The following is a 19914-nucleotide window of genomic DNA, read 5'->3' on the forward strand; positions in this document are numbered from 1 at the left end:
AAAAAAAATTATTAAGAGAGATAAAACCCACCCTAATCTCTCCACTTTGAAGGTCTATCCCATGAGGCATATGAAAAAAGTTCTGATGGAAGAGACAAAACTTATTTTAATGATCTCTATGTCTCAATGGTTAGTCTCATGATTTAATTATCTAATTATGTATATGGAGAATACTTTGTTGAAAGAGATAAAATCTATTTGGATGATCTTTATTCTTTAAGAATTAATCTCATGATTTCCGCCAGTGAGGATATCTTATTTCTAAAAAGAACCATTGAGAAAGCGAATCCAATTTAGAAAGCGAATTATTTACTACTATTTTATTTCGCCTCGCCAAACGCGTGCGTGTCATATGCAGTTATACTTATTTACAAGGCCAAGCATTCCTCGCAATCCACATTTCTGCAGTCATGCCAAAAAGTTTAACCTTTTGATGTATCCAATTTAGAACCACAACCACTCACTCTATATTTATAATTCTCGATCCACCTTCAAGACCAGAAGCCCTAAGAAATGTAATGCAAGGACAGATTTAGAAATACTAATTAACAAAAGAGTTTAAAATAAATAAATTTTAGAATAAAATATTAATTTAATCTTTAAAATCTATATCATCAGTTAATTTGGTCTTTTATATTGCGAAGTATATCAATTTAATTAGCACTATCAATAATTTAGTCTTTAACTTTTTTAAAAGTATTTATAATTCCTAACTTTGAATTGGGTAGCAATTGTTAGAAGTTAAGGAATATATATATATATATATATATATATATATATATATAATATTCAAGATTAAATTAACTAGTAATACCAATTATAAGGACGAAATTGACCAATATTTGTCAAAGTTTAGGACTCTAAATGTACCTTTTTGTAATATTGAAAATTAAGTTGACTAATGATATCAATTTCAAGAACCTAATTAATATTTAATTAATAAATTGTAATATTATATTTCTTTATAAATTTGGCTTTAAGTCTTAGCATACAAGAAAATAAGCTTTGTCTCCTCAAATGAGTTCATCTGATTTAAATTAGTCAAGGCCCAATGTGACTTTGGTCCAAAAAAAAGTTTCAGAAAAAAATTTATTTGCATCAAGCGCACATTATGGGCACTGCTATGCCCACCCAGCGAAACTATTGGTATATCTAGCAATTTTGCATTTTTTCAATTTTGTCCTTCCCTTTCGTATGAGTTGATCCGTATAAGCCCAATTCAAAAGTTTTTTTTATAATTTTTTTAAAAATATTTGTGATGAATTAATTAAAAATTAATGGTTCAAGAAAGAATCAAACTTGTGACTTTCAGATTATTAGCACAATATTCTAAGCTAATGAGTCAATTGCATTATAAAATAAATAATATTGTTATACATAACACTAAATTTCTAATATATATTTAATGTACATGTAAATTTAAATAACAAATTTTATGACAATTAATTTTGATATAACTCATACGAATTATTTAATCCGTATATTTTTTTATAAATAAAAAAATATTTACCATTAAAAAATTTAATATATAAATTTTTTTAATAATAAATATTTTTTACGGATTAAATAATTCGTATGAGTTATATTAAAATTAATTGTCACAAAATTTATTATTTAAATTTACATGCGCATTAAATATGCATTAGAAATTTTAGTATTATGTATAACAATATTATTCATTTTATAATGTAATTGGTTCATTAACTCAATTGATTAGAGCATTCAAATCCAATAAAAGCACAATGCACAAGGTAGAATAAACTAAAAAGCATAGATGGTAGAAAATTTTTAAAAAAATGTTAAAAGTTAAGGGGAATACAAATATTGGCCCAGTAAAATCCTTGCCTACACTAAGGAAGAAAGCTCATATGTAGAGGTTTGCCTGACCGACAATTGTTGGAAATAAACTTCAATGCCTTGCCATTCCAAGTTGCAGGATGCTGAACAAATAACACAGACTGCTGGCTGTATAATGACTGGTACTGAACTTCTCATTTAGAACTCAGTGGAGGCTTTAACCTGACCAATCTTTTCATTCTATCTTTTTCTGTATTTTCCAAATATTCCTTCAAAAGACACATGGAAAATGTCAAGCACATCATAAAAAAAAAAAAGTTCTCCATTCAACTATGGAACACAACCAGCAGAAGTACCGATGTTGTATAAAGATAAAGTTTGGATCAGAGGTGTTAGTAGTGAACAGAGTTACAGGGAACAAAAAGACTTAATTTTTTGCATATAAAATATAGGGAAAACCTGTGACTTTTCAAATCTATTGAGAAGTTTTTTCTTGCTTCAGTTAACCAGTTCACATATATTCTTATATATTTATTAGAGCACTATTTCAGGTGCTTGCAGAATATAATGCCTGATCTGGTGAGATGAGAGTCTCATCCAAAATGAATGACAATAAACAACAATATCAATACTGACTAAATATTTCTCCATTCCTCTCTTTTAAAAAAAAATATTCCTCCATTCCAAAACTATTGATGTTTAATGTTAGTACACACAGGTTAAGAAACATTTAATAAGTGTAAAATATTAAAATATTCAGTCTAACATAACATTATTTAATATAAGATGTGGATGCGGATTTTGTTTGTTGAAGTGCTTTTAAAATTTATATAGGTTGTAAGTCTAGTATTTCTCATAAAGATCAGATCTAGTTATTTTAAACAGACCCATATGGAAAAAGATAATCAATGATCCTTGAAATTTGTAAGACATCAATAGTTTTGGAATAAAAAAAAACGTAGGATGGCATACACTGATAGGATTCAAGAAGTTATGAAGTTTAGGTCGTTATAGTAGGAAGGATAGGATGGGAAAGGAATTCAGATTTGTTAGCATTTGGGAACTCTAACATTTGCTCTGTTTTAGAGAGGGGACACCCATGAAGAAGGATTCTCTCATTTTCTTTGTTGTGATTCAAAATTCAATAGCAGAAGCATTTTTACCTTTCTTTCTGCTTTTGAATCTCTCTCTCTCTACATTCTCGTATTTTATTTCAGATATACCACATGAATATCATCAATCAATGTGTCTCAGAATCAAGTAGAATGAGTAAACTAAGAAAAATTTCAAAAACTTATCTCTTTTTTTTAATAGACATTATCCAGAGCTTGTATCCTTACCTTCCATACAATTTCATCCAAGCAACCACAAACAAATTCTTCCATATCTATCCAGGAAAAGGCGTTCACTTGGGGGCTTCCGACATACATCCTTCACAGCTGAGGTTTTCACAAAGATCACCTCTGACACTGGAGAAAAACAAAATATTAGTAAATAGTACTGTTGATGTAAAACACTTAATAGCTCTAGAACATAAATTTTTCAGCTCTGGGTGAATACCAATATGTTTGACATTGTTAAAAAAGATGATTTTACTATGAACAAAATGACATTTTTCATTAATATTTATATTTTTCTTTTTCTTTTTCATGGTAAGTCAGACAAAACTTGAATTCCAAAATCCTCCCTTACCAGTTCACTTGATTGATAGTTTTTCTTAATACTTCATTCTCTAAAATGTAATGTCATACTTCTGAAACCACACCACTATCCTTCAACAGCCCATTATTCCTTCTGAAACCCCCCTATTATCTCACTTTTTATACTCCTTTTTTTCTCAGACATAATCTTTTATTTCTTATGTAAAAACAAATGAGCATAGTCACTACTACCTCAAAAGTCAAAACAAGTGAGCATAGTCACTTTCAAGCATCAACAACAAAGATAGCTCATTTCTATATTATTGTGCAGCAAATATAAAATATTGGTGCAATTCCATATTAAACATCAACAACTGAAATGATTCATTTCTTAACATTTATTTTATCATCATCAAATATAGAATATTAGTTCGATACTTCGATGAATACGTACAAGCAAGTTCATCATACTCTTCCTTTCCCCACAACATATATGCTGACATCTCCAAGTACTGTGTATACAATGTAAACTGATCTGATAGAAATAAAAATGTACAGCTGAAATATTATATCAGCATGTACCCAAAAAAAAACTGCATCATCTCATACAGATGAGACAGACAATTTTCTAAAACAAAGGAATATGAATGAACAATAGTTGGTGGTGAAGCAAAACAGAAAATTTAGAGAAACTTTTATCAACTAAAACTTCTAATTTTGATGGCACTAGTAATCCAAACTGCTAAAATTCGTGTAACAAGTTTGCATGTCAGTGGTTAGCTTCCACTTCTACTTTTCATTTCCAATTTTTTCATTAATGGTGATACTATCTAAAATATCCTAGTAACTAATGTTATCCAATTTGTTCTCAGTTTTTGGACTGAAAAAATACAAAAGTTGAATTATGCAAAGCCTATCATAGTTTTTACTGATAAATGATAATGATTCAGGTAAACAGGTTCGACTGCCCCATTTCCTTGTCCGCTACATTCCTAAAAACCAAAGTTCAATCTTCCCTCACTAGTTCAGAATCAAATATTCACAGAATGCTCTTGGGTAAGGTATACATACATGGCAGAACAGAACAGTATGAGTATTTGTGGCAAGCAACTAGGAGTTCTTCATTTTTTATTGACTCAGCGATGTAGTGGCTACACTTAGGGTCATTGGCTTGGTTGGACCATCTCTTCCTAACACTTTGTTTTGTCTAAATTTCTGTGTGTGATTCCAACATGTATCTCCTCCCACTTTTTATTTTATTTTATCAAATTACATCAATTAGTCGAAGGATTAAAATAAACTTCTTTGGTAAATTTGAAAGACAAAAAACATTTAAACCAATAAATTAATATGAACTATTTAATCTTGATTATAGGATATATTAGGACATTTTGCATTATATATTCTCCTTTTCTTTATAATATGTGACCTCACCATTATTTATTGCTTTTTTATTATAATTTTTTAAATTATTAATTATTTTCAATTTTTCATTTTACACTAAATTTACTTTTTCTGCAAGTCTTATCTTTAATTGCTTTAAATTGTTATGTTAATTTTTTCATCTGAAATCTCAATTACTTATATTCTTAATTTATCTTGTGTGTATGTTATTTATTTATCTATTAAAACTAATTATACATATATAGCTCTAATAATTTTATATATTTTCAAATTTTTCTTAAGAAACTCGTATGGTGCATGAGATACCTTTTAATATGGCGTATTAAAAAATTCATGACTATTTAATTGTGTCTTAAAATGTCTCTTTTCCGTAATTTAAACTAATATTATTTATTTATATGTTAAAATTAATTATACATATATAGTTCTTATAATTTTATATATATATATATATATATATATATATATATATATATATATATAATTTCCAAGTTTTTCTTAAAAATCTCATAATGAGATACTTCTTAATATATATTAAACTAGTCATCACTACTTAATTTATTATTTTTTTAAATAAATTGTGCATTCTTTTTAGTTTCTCCTTATCTTAAAAGACATTTTTTTTTAATTTTAAAGGCGCAATCTCAATCTTATAAGGAAAATTAATACCTTTCATTCGAAACAGTTTGTTAATTAAGAGTGTTTTGTTTTTTGAAAAGCAATTATGGTCGAAGAAAGCTGCTCAATGGCATGGACGGCCCAACCACTACCACCAATATAATAATTAAGTGCAACTTTTCATTCCACCATAAGTGATCCGGATATAACTTTCACCTTATCCCTTAATAAGTTTAAACATTTTCTCTTTTAATAAAGATTTCCCTTTTTAATTCAAAAGCTATAACTTAAAAAGATTTTATTTAAGGAGAAATGGACATCTTTCCCCTCCAAACCACATACATGAATTAGTTGAATAAGAAAAAAAATTCTAGTTTTTTTATCAGTGAACTTTTGAAAATAATAATACATTTCCTTATAGATTTAAGACAATAATTATTATATTTTTACTCATGTATTTTTTTTACTTAATTTTTAAATACTTTATATACTTTTCATAAAGACTTAATGTAATCTCATTTTGGTACATTGAATTTAAAACATACATTGTGTATGTTTCGAATGGGTTCTTTTTCTGTTTTCCGTTAATAGTGCTATGTCTTTTGTTAGAGAAAGGAGTTTTATTCTTAATTTCTTCTAGATTCTCAAATTTGTTACGGTAGCTGTCTCTTGCAGCGTCGATCTAACCTTCGAAATTCAAACCTTTCATATCAACGGAAAATTCAATCCCTGATAATCTACAACCCTTTCTCTAAAACATCCCAGAGAAAATCTAGCACTGATTCTTAAATTACATGGAGATCTCTTCAGAATCTTTTACCTAGCTGCTGGAGGAAATTCATTCTTTCAAACAACACCACTTTGAGTTGCCGCAAATATGGTAAAGGAACATTTTATATACTTATTGAATATTTTTAATGGACTCACGATTAAAAGAGTCCAAAATCTTAATTTTTTTTATTGTTTTGTAGTAATTTTTTTCTAAATTATTCTATATTATTTTATAAATAAATTAAAGTTGTTATTTTATTTTGTCTCTTTTTTATTCAAATTAAAATGTGACATAAAATTAAAAAATATTACTCTTTTAATTAGTTTTCTTAATGTGTTATAATCATAAATTCATATTGAATGAATTTTCAATTCTCTAATATATCAATATATTGAAGAAACACAAACAAAAATTAAAATTATAGAGAAAATAAAATTAAAATTGGTATATTAATAAATAATAAAATATATGTAAGTTTTAATATAAAATGATATTTGTGCAAATTATATTTATCCTTCTTTCATTTAACACTTATTACATGTGACCCCTTCTATAAATTACCTCTGAAATCCTATAAGTTTTACAACTTTGCTACAATGACACCACTTTCTCAATCACAGTTTGATTTTTGTAAACAAAAATTCGTTATGTGCTCTACAAATGCTGCTTTAATGTAATTTAAGGATAGTTTTATCCTTTTCTTATTCACACCATCTCTTAAAAGTCAAAATCATTCTCACACATGTAGTGATCTTAAAACAAATAGTGGTATCAACACCACAGAATGATCCCTACAACAAATACCAACGACCATTGTAGATCACACGCAACCCACTTCTAGATGACAACCACCACCCACACTGATGACCACGAGGAGACTTTTGAACGAAGACAATCACCATTGACATCGACGACCACTGCGTGCACAACCCACTTTTGGAGGACGTCTCTTTTTGATATTCCTTCACATATCAAAATGGTGTACTCCAACCTCACTAATGGTTTTGGTTTTTGCAAACCCTATTAGAAAGGATTTGGGGATTTCAAATTACTGAGTCTATGCGGCTAAATTAGTAAGGGTTATTTTGGTATTTCAGAAAAAACTAATGTTGTCACTAACGGTTCAAAGTTAGGGAAGGCAAAATAAATGTAATTTTAAGTAGGAGATCCTTGTGTAATGAGCGTTAAATGGAAGGGATAAGTGTAATTTGCTCATGATATTTTGTCAATGATAATGATAAAGAACTAGAGATTTTTCTTTGTGTGACTAAATATAGAAAATAAATTAAATCATAAATATGATTAATATTTTAAAAGTATAAATAAATTAAAATTTAAAAAATGAGACAAGTTTCATATGAGTTTATTCAAACTCAATAAAATTAGATAGAAATATAAATGTGAATGAGATCGGACTTAATTATATAAAATGAGATCTAATATGTCTTATTTATTAAAAAAATCAAACTTAATTAGGTCATGAAAAAAGTTCTATGATAGGCCATTTGAGTTGTTTGTATTTTGGTATATATAATTATTAATAGATCTATTCAAGTCGATAAACATATCAACTTATTTATAAATAGGTCATACTAAAGATTATGTTTAGACCTATTAAAGTCTAATCTGACTTAATTTGGCTTGTTTTTCTTTTTAAATGTCTTCTAATCATAGGTAATTATATATGTGATAAAATTGTTATAACTTTTTCAATATAAAAATCAATTATTTTAGACAATCTAAATGAAATATATATTAGACTTTTTACATTTTTTTATTTTATTCCTTATAATTTTTTTTTGTATTTAGTTCATGCATATTTACTTATTTTTGGTTTATATCCTTCCATACATGTTCCATCTATATCCGTTAAAAAAATTCACGTGACATCATGAGGTTTCTGTCCAAATATAAGGCAGATGTTGCCTGCCTCAATATGAGAATCATTTCTTCTCTCCATTCCCTTTCTTATCTTTTATCTCTTTACTAAATATTCTCTTCTTGTAAGTGTAAAGTCTTCTTGAGAGGCTAAACCCCCTTTGTAGGAAACTTGATAGTCAACTACTCTTGATATAATTTCTCTTCTTATCTATTTATAATATTACATTTGCATTATCTTTTCTTGTGTTTAATATTATTACTTGTGGCTTTGATCACCTATTTGCATGCTAAGTTTTAAGGGTAGTTTGGAAAATGTTATTTTCTAATATAACTGGAAAAGAATATCTAAATAAAGTTTTTACTAGGGATAGGTTGATATTTGTTTAGCTTGTTATACATCCTTAATGCAATTTAATATTTTAGCTTTTAGCTCTTGCAAAGGGATTTGAGAGAGAAAATAGATAAACTAAGTTATTTCGTGCAAGAGATCAAAGTTAGAGTACACCAATAGATGCAAGTGTAAATTGAAATGATTGTAAATAGAAAAAAATTATTAACATTACATCACAAGATAACTTTGGTAGACTAAGTTGCCAACATTTTCATCTCCTGAGTTCATCTTTTTAATATTATCTTTATCTTTTATTTTTCTTATCTTTTACATTAAAATTTCTTATCTATTTTATCTTCTACTTTTTTCTCATCTTTTAATTTAAATTTTTATCTTCTCTTTTATCTTTTTTTATTATCTTTTAATTTAAATATTTATCTTATCTTTTATCTTTCTTTATTTTCTATTTTAAATTCTTTATTAAATATTCATCTACTTAAATATAAATACTTACTCGAACTTTCATTTTAACTTTATTATTTTATCAATGCATTAACACGAAAGATCAATGGACGGTGCAAGAGACTATGAGGTAGCGATGGGTGGTTATCAACCCTATCATTTGGCTACCAAGCATGTCATTATGGTATGAGCATCTTGGATTGCTTCATGACTCCTTCCTCAATGCAAGACCTTCCTGAATCCTATTGCGATTTCCGAAGGAAATGTGACACAACTGCAAGGATTTCAATTCTTCCCTTACACCAAAGCTCCTGTTCTTGGGGCCAAATCTGGCTACATGCCACCTGTCCTTACTACTTAATACGATGTCATTGTTGAGAGGCCTTCTTGTGTGATAAAATTTTCGAAATTATTCATGATAACTTATATACAACCTGGAAATGTTTGAGGAAAAACAGCAGTTATAAACAATGGAGACCCAAGTAGCAGTAAATGACAGCAGTTTTATATTATATTCCTCTGCCACGCCATAATTAATTCTTAATTTCCCACTTCACAATATTAAACCTACAAAGTTTAAACTTATTGTATGATAGGGTTAAAACAGAGAGTATATGAACTAGAAAAGTTTTGTTTCTTTTATGAAATAATAAATAAATAAATACGAAGAGTATTAAATAGATAATTAAATTAAAAGAAGGTTTTAATTTAAATTATTTATTATGAATTTTAATTATAATATAATTTAATCAATAAAAAAATTATAATATAATTTATGTATTTAATACCATTTATTTATTATAAATTTTAATTTTATAAAAATAAATATTCATCATGTGTAATATACAGGTTTTTTTTATAAGGTGTGCAATGTATAAGTTAAAATACTAATTAGTTAAAGTAGAAAATACTGTTAGTACATGAGAATTAAATTTTTTAATTTTTTTAAAAAATTTGATATATATATATATATATATATAACTTGAAACCTTATTATTAATTTGTTTTAATTCGGTTAAAAAAAGTGTTTTAATTATTTTTAGAACTTTGAATTTTCATTTATATTTGTTAGCAATAATAACTACAATTAAAAAAGATCGAAATAAATTCACAAAACATAAAATTTAACAAAATTCGATAAGTGTGTTTACATTCTTGAGAAAGGAGCAAGAAATAAATTATATTATTAATCCAAAAATAAATTAATATTTATTTATAAATTTAAAATGACTAAGAAAATTAATATGATAGGTATTTTTATATATATTCTATATTCCAAAACGTGCGTAACACGAAATTTAATTAAGACTCAAATACATTTTATTCTTGTAATTTAGTATTTTTATTATTATTCTTACATTTTTATTTTAATCCTTCTAAAATATTTATTTTTTATCCTTAAAGCGTTTTAAATAAAAAAATTTATAATTCAAAATATTTTTTACTATTGAAAATCGTTATACATTTAAAGTTATTTAAGGATAAAAAATAAAAATAAACACATTTTATAAGAATTAAAAAAATAAAATACATGAAAATGAAAAACAAATACTAAATTATAAAAAAAATATTTAAACCTTTAATTAATTATATAATTTTTTTTGAAGATAATTGTATCATATTTATTATAATATGTGACGTACCGACAAGCAAATTTTCATACTGATTGAGATTGATTGTGTTGGACATTTGCAATACTGCTAAAAGATGGCACGATGATCAATAGGAGATTCCACCAAGTAATAATCGGTATGTATGATTCATTGGCTATTATATTTATATTGTAGCAACTCTATCTGGTTTCTTTCCATTGGCTGATGAAAATGAATACCTGATCGACACGTGATTTTGCGACTGTGGAAAAGAAGTTATCAGACATATGACATGGTATTGTGTTTAAGCGACTGTTTTTCTCTTTGTCCTATTCTGACCAGACGTGCCGACAATTAAAAGAATAGGACAAATGTTACTTCTAAAATTATGGAAAAAGTTTATTTTTTTTATTAACAATTATTAATTATTAATTTTTATTAGGAAAAAAGATTTAAATTCAGAATTTGTTTGTTTTCATTCTCTATTCAATCGTCAAGTTTTTTTTTAATATAATCACCAAGTTAATCTTATACTAACTTTTGCTTTTATTTTGTTCTTTTTTCTTCTTCCTGGAAGAGTAATGTAGATTTCCGTTCGGAAAAACATAAAAATAAACCAATAAAAATCAACAACGAGAAAGGATATTAGTATTCTATTTATTTTTAAACTTTTCATCATTAAACATTCTAGAAGCTTTGAATTTGAATTCGTCCCATCTAAAAATTAATAGAAGCAACTAGTTTAGTATACTTCTTTTATATCAATATAAATGAGATATATTTTAATATCATGATGTGATTTATATAATATTAAAAAATTATCAAGATATTTTGACTCGAAAAAATATTTTTACAAAATCTTTAAAAATGAATAATTTTCATAATTGATATATTCAACTTATTTAAATTTTAAAAAAAATTAAGATTGGTTTGAAGTATTTCGAAAAGTATTTCTATTGATCTGTCTGTCTCGTTTTGCTCGACATTTTTAACAGAATTTTTTTTCTTCATTTTAATTGTCATTTTACAATAGTAATAAATTAAAGCTTTAATTTTTTATATTATATCTTTGATAATTTATTGCGGACTAAAAAAAACAGAAGTATAAATGAAAAACCAGAGATATATTAGAAAAATAGATAAAAAGATTATGAGATTTAAAATATTAAATATATATTTTTAATTCATTGTCAAAACCTTGAAACAAAATAAGCCAGGAAAAGTTTTTTATAAAAAAATATGAAATGAAATTAATGCATCTAATTTTTTTATATTTTTAGAAAATTTTAATATAAACTATGAAAAAAGTAAGAGAAATAATAAAAAGAATATATATAGTAAAAAAAAAGTATTCATATATTTATATGCTAATATAATAAAGACTTTATATTCTATAATACAAATGAAGAAAAGATTCAACATGGGGAGTAATCATTTGCACACCTTTGTTGAAGGGAGAGAAGGATACAATACAATATGATTCCATTTGGCAATTGGGCCATTGGCGATTAGCATTGACATGATCAACCACAATGCATACATTAATTATATATACTGTTTAGCGATTGCTTTCATTCACCTATTTCTTTGTCTTCTTCCTAGCTAGTCCTTCCTTCGTCAACACCCCTTTTTGGTATTTCTGAGACTCAGACTTCGTATTTTGATGCCATCTAATTTAATTACAACTCTGTATGTGAATTCTGCTTGCAGCTGATGGCGCAAATTCTGCTCCATGGGACTCTTCATGCCACTATCTATGAAGTCGATAAGCTCAAAATTGGTGGAGGCAACTTTTTAACCAAGGTAAGCTTTCTTAAACTTCTCGCTATTTTTATTTTTATTTGGTTGCTTGTACACGGTTAGATTCTCTTTTGTAGTTAGTTAAATTAACTCTTAATTAATTTAGCAGATTAGTTCATTGATAGCGTAATCTTGTAATTCAGAATCGAAAATATTCCGTAGATTCCCGAATTTTGCTATGGTATCAGCGCTGCCTCTGTCACTGCCTTCTCCTTCACTTTCTTTTCGGAACCAGACAGAGAATAAACCTAACTAACCTTCACACGTTAATTTCATCAATGGTGAATTAACTTACCAATGGATCCCTCATCCCTCTACCCTTTTTCTGGAGAAAAATCCGGCCCTGAATTTTGCTAGGAGATCCTCTGAGTCTCTGTTCTGTTTCATTCTTTCAAACAAGAACATCGGCTTTTCAGCTGTGCTGTGATCTCTCACTTCTAGCTTTTTAACTTTGCAAGTGTTTTCGAATTTTTTGAATGGTGGTAATTGCCGAGTTAGTTGGAACTTGGAAGGATAAGAGGTTGGATAGATAATTTACTACTATTTTTTTGTTTGGACTATTCACTAGATGCTCTATTCACTAATAGTGCACTTTGGACTAGAGATGAGAATTGCATCTAGATTGAATAGTAACTTACTCGTAAAAATTGTCAATAATGGCCAAGAGATTCATCTAGTGTGGATCTGAATGTCCCGAGCAATATACTACTCATTCCCTTTTTGTGTTACATAAGGAAAAAAGACAAAAAAAGAAAAGAGAAAAAGAAACTAGAATACGAATAAACTGAACCCATATGTAGTATTCGTCTTGAGTACGTCCCCATGGATCTGATCCATAGATGCACTCTTCTGAATTAAGAAACTGCTACGAAATTCCCCTCTCACAAAGTTTACCCATCCCTGACTCCCCGTCCGCACTATTATTTATTTATATATTAAAGTATAATATCATAAATTTAAAATAAATTATAAATACCTTTAAAATTATAAGACTTGTGAGTAAGATGCTCTCCAGCTATGAAGCAGGAGCGAAACTATTGAGACGTTGTCATTGAGGACACTTCAGTAAATATATATTTTTAACTCTGTCATTTGCTAGCTAATTACTTTTATCATATGCCTACTACATTCTACCAGTCTAATTCAAAATTGTTTTCTTCATTCTTATATGAGTTTAGTTGAATTATTTTATTTGTTATAAGCACATGACATATATTTAATATTTATGATTTGTAATTAATTACTTTATTGTGTTTGAATTTCAGTTAATAACTTATTATATCGTGAAGTCTTCTCGAAGCACACTTGACTACAAATTGTAGTTAACTGGCTCTTTAATAACATGAATCAATTTATTAGCGTGTCGGTCTTCAATTAAAATAACTTATTATTCATTCAACTTGTGTTTTACCTCAATAACTTTTAATTTTAATATATTTATTCTTTATTATGCATATGTTATATCTTCACCCCCCCACAAACTATATGTTAAGCATTCAGGAGCCTGCCAACCTTATCAAAGCCACTGGTGGAATGGAATCTTTCTAAAAGTAGACTGAATTTTTTTGCCTTCTCAGTTTATTCTTTTGACAAGCCATATGCCCATATTCATTTTACCGATCCATGTAGACATATTGCAACTTTAGATTATCCATTACGCATACACACGCGTGATGAAATGATAATACTCAACTGTTTTACTTTGCACCTTTATTTCCCATGTATATTATTCTCGATTTTTGCATTTCTAATTCCATGTATATTATTCTGATTTAGATCGTACAAAACATCGAGGAGACTGTTGGTATTGGAAAAGGTGTCACTAAACTATATGCAACCATTGATCTAGAGAAGGCACGAGTGGGGAGGACCAGAATTATTGAAAAAGAGATTAAAAATCCAAGATGGTACGAGTCCTTTCATATTTATTGTGCCCATATGGCATCAAACATCATATTTACAGTGAAAGATGATAATCCTATTGGGGCAACCTTAATTGGAAGAGCATATGTGCCTGTTCAGGAGATCTTGCATGGTGAAGAAATAGATAGATGGGTTGAAATATTGGATGAGCATAAAAATCCAATACATGGACATTCCAAGATCCATGTGAAGTTGCAATATTTTGATGTTTCAAAAGACCGCAACTGGGCTCTAGGCATTAGAAGTCCAAAATTTCCTGGAGTTCCTTATACTTTCTTTTCACAAAGAAGAGGATGTAAGGTTTCTCTCTACCAAGATGCTCATGTACCTGACAATTTTGTCCCTAAAATACAACTTAGTGGGGGCCAGACTTACCAAGCTCATAGATGTTGGGAGGATGTTTTTGATGCAATCACTAAAGCACAACACTTAATATACATTACTGGTTGGTCTGTCTATACTGAGATTAGTTTGGTAAGGGATTCTAGGAGGCCAAAGCCTGGAGGAGATGAAACACTTGGTGAGCTTCTCAAGAAAAAAGCAAGAGAAGGTGTAAGGGTTTTAATGCTTGTTTGGGATGATAGAACTTCGGTTCCTTTGTTAAAAAAAGATGGGTTAATGGCCACTCATGATCAAGAAACAGAGGAGTATTTCCGGGGCACTGAAGTGCATTGTGTTTTATGCCCTCGCAATCCTGATGATGGTGGAAGCTTTGTTCAGGATTTAGAAATTTCCACCATGTTTACTCATCACCAGAAAATTGTAGTCGTGGATGGTGAATTGCCGAGTGGAGATTCTAATAAGAGAAGAATTGTGAGTTTTGTGGGGGGTATTGATCTCTGTGATGGAAGATATGACACTCAATTCCATTCACTTTTCAGAACCCTGGACACAGCACATCATGATGACTTTCATCAGCCTAACTTTGGTGGTTCTTCAATAAAAAAAGGTGGTCCAAGGGAACCTTGGCACGACATCCATTCTCGACTTGAAGGCCCTATTGCTTGGGATGTTTTGTTCAACTTTGAGCAGAGATGGAGGAAGCAGGGAGGAAAGGACTTACTTGTTCCACTGAGAGACCTTGAAGATGTCATTATTCCCCCATCCCCGGTAACTTACATTGATGATCATGAGACATGGAATGTTCAATTATTTAGATCCATTGATGGTGGAGCTGCTTTTGGGTTCCCAGAGACTCCTGAAGATGCTGCCAGAGTGGGGCTTGTCAGTGGGAAGGATAATATAATAGATCGTAGTATTCAAGATGCTTATGTTAATGCCATTCGACGTGCGAAAAATTTCATCTATATTGAGAATCAGTATTTCCTTGGAAGCAGTTATGATTGGAGTGCTGATGGCATTAAGCCTGAAGCCATCGATGCTTTGCATATTATCCCGAAGGAGCTTTCACTTAAGATTGTTAGTAAGATTGAAGCTGGGGAAAGGTTCAGTGTGTATGTTGTGGTTCCAATGTGGCCAGAGGGTGTCCCAGAAAGTGCATCAGTTCAGGCAATATTGGATTGGCAGAGGAGAACAATGGATATGATGTACAAGGATGTTGTTCAGGCGCTCCGGGCCAAGGGAATAGTGGAAAATCCTCGTAACTATTTGACATTCTTCTGCCTTGGTAATAGGGAGGTGAAGAAACAAGGAGAGTACGAGCCTCCAGAAAGACCAGATCCTGATACAGATTATATCAGAGCTCAGGAGGCCCGGCGCTTCATGATTTATGTTCATGCCAAGATGATGATAGGTAATTCAGTAAATTAAGCTGGCAACTTTTGTAAAAGCATTCTTACTCGCTCATATTCTAGATTTTGAAACCATATAATCATCAAGGTGACCTGACCACTGAGAAAAACTCAAAAACATTGCCTTAATTGTGAAGATAAAGCATTGAGAAAAACTCAAATGTCTTTCTCGAGGTGCTTAAAAAGAAGCTTGATTATATATAGAAGTTCATAAATTAATGAAACTTTTTTCTTTCTTTGGCAGTTGATGATGAATACATAATCGTTGGATCTGCCAACATAAACCAGAGATCAATGGATGGTGCCAGAGATTCTGAGATTGCCATGGGTGCTTATCAACCATTTCATTTGGCTGCCAGGCAGCCTGCCAGGGGACAGATCCATGGTTTCCGCATGTCGTTGTGGTATGAGCACCTTGGCTTGCTTCATGACTCTTTCCTCCACCCTGAAAATGAAGAATGTATTAAGAAGGTGAACCAAATTGCTGACAAGTATTGGGATATCTATTCAAGTGAGTCACTTGAGCATGACCTTCCTGGTCACCTGCTCCGATATCCTATTGGGGTTTCCAACGAAGGAGTTGTCACTGAGCTTCCAGGATTTGAATTCTTCCCTGACACCAAGGCTCGTGTTCTTGGCGACAAAGTTGATTACCTTCCACCGATCCTTACTACTTAAGTTTCATTTTATAAGCTTGTTAATAAAATATAGTACTTATGTTGTTAGAGTGAGCAACAATTGTAATGGTTCTGTAGAGATGGTTTCATTCTGAAGATTGCCTTCCAGATTTTAACAATCTGATGATGAGAAGGCAATCAGCTTGTATGACTCTATCTGCATTATGATACATGTTTATCGGGTTTCTTAACTACGTTTAAACATTGTAGCTATATATTGTGAGTTTTTCTGTGGAAAATTATTGTTCTTTTCTCTCCAGGAGCTGGTGTTTTTGGCCTTTTATTGTCGGTCATTTTCTGGTTGTAGTTTGGGTCTCATGGATTTCTTCAGGATAGGATATGAAGTAATGCTTCCCTCTGATTTCTTGAAGAAAATGGCATCAACCGAAGCTTTCCTTTTTCATATTTTCTAGGCTAGACAAGAGATTACCCTCCTCTGTATGATAATCAACTATTATGCTTTACTGCTGCTAGTCTCTTGCCTTTAGATTTGTAGATTTACTAGCATAGTCAAGTTCAGGTACACCATAGGGTTAACGGTGTTTTTCTTCCCAAAAAATTGTCAATTTTTGTTTTTATATCTGTCTTCTAAAACCCTCACTCTCCGTTCTTACACTTTTTAAATACCCAAAATTTAATTCTTCAATCTAACTCTGTTAAGTGAAGGAAATCCATGTGTTCTATAACTAAGATGCCTGTTAAAAACTAAAACCTACTCCTGTCTTCCTTACAATTGGGGAATTTTTTTGTTGCCGTGGTTAGAAAAGGAAAATTTCATTTCTAAGCTAGATGAGGTATCACGTAAGCTCAATATTTAGCTCAGCCTTATATATTTAGCTAGAAACCAAGTCGATAGTCGATACTGTGTCAAGACCAGTAGCTCCAAGTTGAAGTATTTGGATCAAATTACAGGTAAAAAAAAAAATGATACTTCTATATAATCAAATAAAATCCAAAATTAATTTTTCCTAACTTTTAATCGTTGCTTCATGTTACACTTACCTTGAACATTTTCATTTAGTTGCGATATAAAATATCCATTTTAGTGTGTCACCATAGAAAATATCCTTTGATGATAGAAGTGGTGCTAGAGAGTAGAGACAGAGATTGCTATGAGTGCTAATCAACCATATCATTTGGCTAAGCCTGCAGGGGATCAGATCCATGGCTTTCCGCAAGTATATATTTGTGGTAAAAGTGAATAATGTAATGTCTCCATGCATTCTAGTTAGTGAGTGTGAGTCACTGCATGACCTTCTTTGTGTACTTGGTGTGTTACAAGGAGCAATTAACAATGGCAATTAATGGTCTAGTGAAGATGTTTAATTTTTCTGAAGATGGCCTTCCAGATATATTTAGCTGTTTGTTTCTTAACAATGTTCTGAATTCTGTATGTTGAGCTGACACATCAACGTTGTCATTGTTTAGTCGTTTTAATGGGTCTCGTATATATTCCATTTCATACTCAATATTGTTCTGTTCTGTTGGATATACCTACTCCACGTGCTGCTATGGTACCAGTGTCCCAAACCGTAACAAAAAATAACAATTTGAGTAAGGTAGATTTTTAAATTTATTAGTGTGGAATATCTAGAATTCTAGATACTGGAACTTGACGATGCCTGTTTAGTGGAATTTCTATATACGTGGACTCATTGGCTGATGCCTAATTTTGTAATTAGCACCGTGTTTGACCTTTCAGTATAATTTTATAATAAGAATAATTTTATAATATTTTTAGTTTTAAAAATTACTTTTAAGCTAAAAATTAAATAAATTGATTGTATGACCTTTCAGTATTGATATTTTGAATAATTAAATTATTTATTTTTCAACATTCTTACGTAGTTCTTAAATTTAACTTATTTATTCATCCCATGTAGTTCTTAAAATTCTTAAGTTTTGAAATGTTCTTTATTTTCTTATATTTTTTGAATCCAAACAAATCGTAAATAAATTGGGTGTATAATGAATTAAATTATAATTTTAGAAACATTTTAATTTTGTTTATTGTAGGGACTAAAATGATAGTGAACGGAAAATTTACGGACCAATTTGATTATTTAGTCTTTATTTATTATTAAAAAAATTATAGAAATAATATTTTTAGAAGAAATGTAAAAATGTAGAAGACGAGTACGAAACAAAAGGAGATAGATAATTCTTTGTTATTTAAATAAACAATTAATTGAATTAATTAAGCATTATTGGATATACTACGATACTACAATGAGTCTGCTCAGAGTCCACGTACAAACTGCACAAAATCTCAACAACAAAATATTTTTTGTGTGAAAATGTATCAGAGGACAAAATATGTTATAGTATTTTGTATTAAAATCGAAATTATAAAGAAAAAAAACTTAACAAAATACATCAGGTGAATAACGGAAGCAATATTTTCAGAACCATAGAGAATCTTGGTCCGTACACGCGTGACATTCGGTTGCACATTGCACAGTTAAAATGGATAATGTGTTGTGTTGTCCTTACTCGCATAGCACGCGTCAAACAATGATTATTGATTATTCACTTAATTCAATGCTCCCATCATAGTCCTACGATAGAGTTAGTCACACACGCGCAAGAACTCAATTTTTTTTTGGCAGTCAAATTGGAAAAATAAAAATAAAATTGTTTAGAAAACTTATTATATTAATAATAGAAAACTTATTTATCATATCAGAAACTTCCTAATTTTTTATTCTTATATTTAGACCGGAAATTCGATTTTGTGTGCAAGAGTTTATAGTTTCTGCCTTCAGGCACTATGTACATTCTTTTCTTTTAAAAAAATCAAAAGTTTAATAAATAATACCTTATTGAATAAATTATTTCGGAAACTAATCTTTATTAAAGATAAGTCATAATTTGTTAAAGTTACTTTTTATAATATTTTTTTAGAATTTAATTTTATGTAATCATAGTTTAAAATATTTTTATATTATAGTTCAATTACAATCAATTATTTATATGATTTTTAAAATAATTGTCTTAAAAATGAATAAAATTATCATATATAATTAATTATGATTAGATTAGATGATTTATACTATCCGTGTATGTTTTTTTTATTTCATACAATTTAAACAACTTTTAAATAATAAAATTTTAAATTTTATGAAATGAATCCTGTAAACTATTTCACATTTTTAATTTCAAATTAAAACTTATTTCTCAAATTTTATGTACTTTCACTTTACTCAAATTTTTGTTCTCATATACTTTTTTTATGAAGTGTTCTCAAATACTTATTTCATTCTCAA

At 29.3% G+C, this 19914-nt stretch overlaps 1 protein-coding gene and 1 pseudogene across 2 annotated transcripts; one reads left to right on the forward strand and one right to left on the reverse strand.

The window, feature by feature from the left end:
• Window positions 1–1775: 1775 nt before the first annotated feature.
• Window positions 1776–7139, reverse strand: LOC102665594 (TSET complex member tstD-like; annotated as a pseudogene).
• A 4755-nt stretch (window positions 7140–11894) lies between these two features.
• LOC100784434 (phospholipase D alpha 1) lies at window positions 11895–16839 on the forward strand. 2 transcript variants are annotated; one of them, XM_006595101.4, is made up of 4 exons: window positions 11895–12130; window positions 12208–12300; window positions 14074–15973; window positions 16216–16839. In XM_006595101.4, the coding sequence occupies exons 2-4, from the start codon at window positions 12211–12213 to the stop codon at window positions 16647–16649; spliced, it is 2424 nt and encodes an 807-aa protein (XP_006595164.1). In that variant the 5' UTR covers window positions 11895–12130; window positions 12208–12210; the 3' UTR covers window positions 16650–16839. The 2 variants fall into 2 exon arrangements, with proteins under 2 accessions (XP_006595164.1, XP_003543677.1); XM_003543629.5 differs by having other exon boundaries at window positions 11924–12300.
• The last annotated feature ends 3075 nt before the right edge of the window (window positions 16840–19914 follow it).

Source organism: Glycine max, chromosome 13, assembly GCF_000004515.6.
Source record: "Glycine max cultivar Williams 82 chromosome 13, Glycine_max_v4.0, whole genome shotgun sequence".
NCBI classification, from domain to species: Eukaryota; Viridiplantae; Streptophyta; class Magnoliopsida; order Fabales; family Fabaceae; genus Glycine; species Glycine max.

Excerpts from the sequence above, each read along its gene's own strand:
- LOC100784434 (XM_006595101.4), top strand. The coding sequence starts at position 12,211 with ATGGCGCAAATTCTGCTCCATGGGACTCTTCATGCCACTATCTATGAA. Across the intron at positions 12,301-14,073 it reads GAGGCAACTTTTTAACCAAG|ATCGTACAAAACATCGAGGA; the intron begins GTAAGCTTTCTT and ends ATTCTGATTTAG. Across the intron at positions 15,974-16,215 it reads TCATGCCAAGATGATGATAG|TTGATGATGAATACATAATC; the intron begins GTAATTCAGTAA and ends TTTCTTTGGCAG.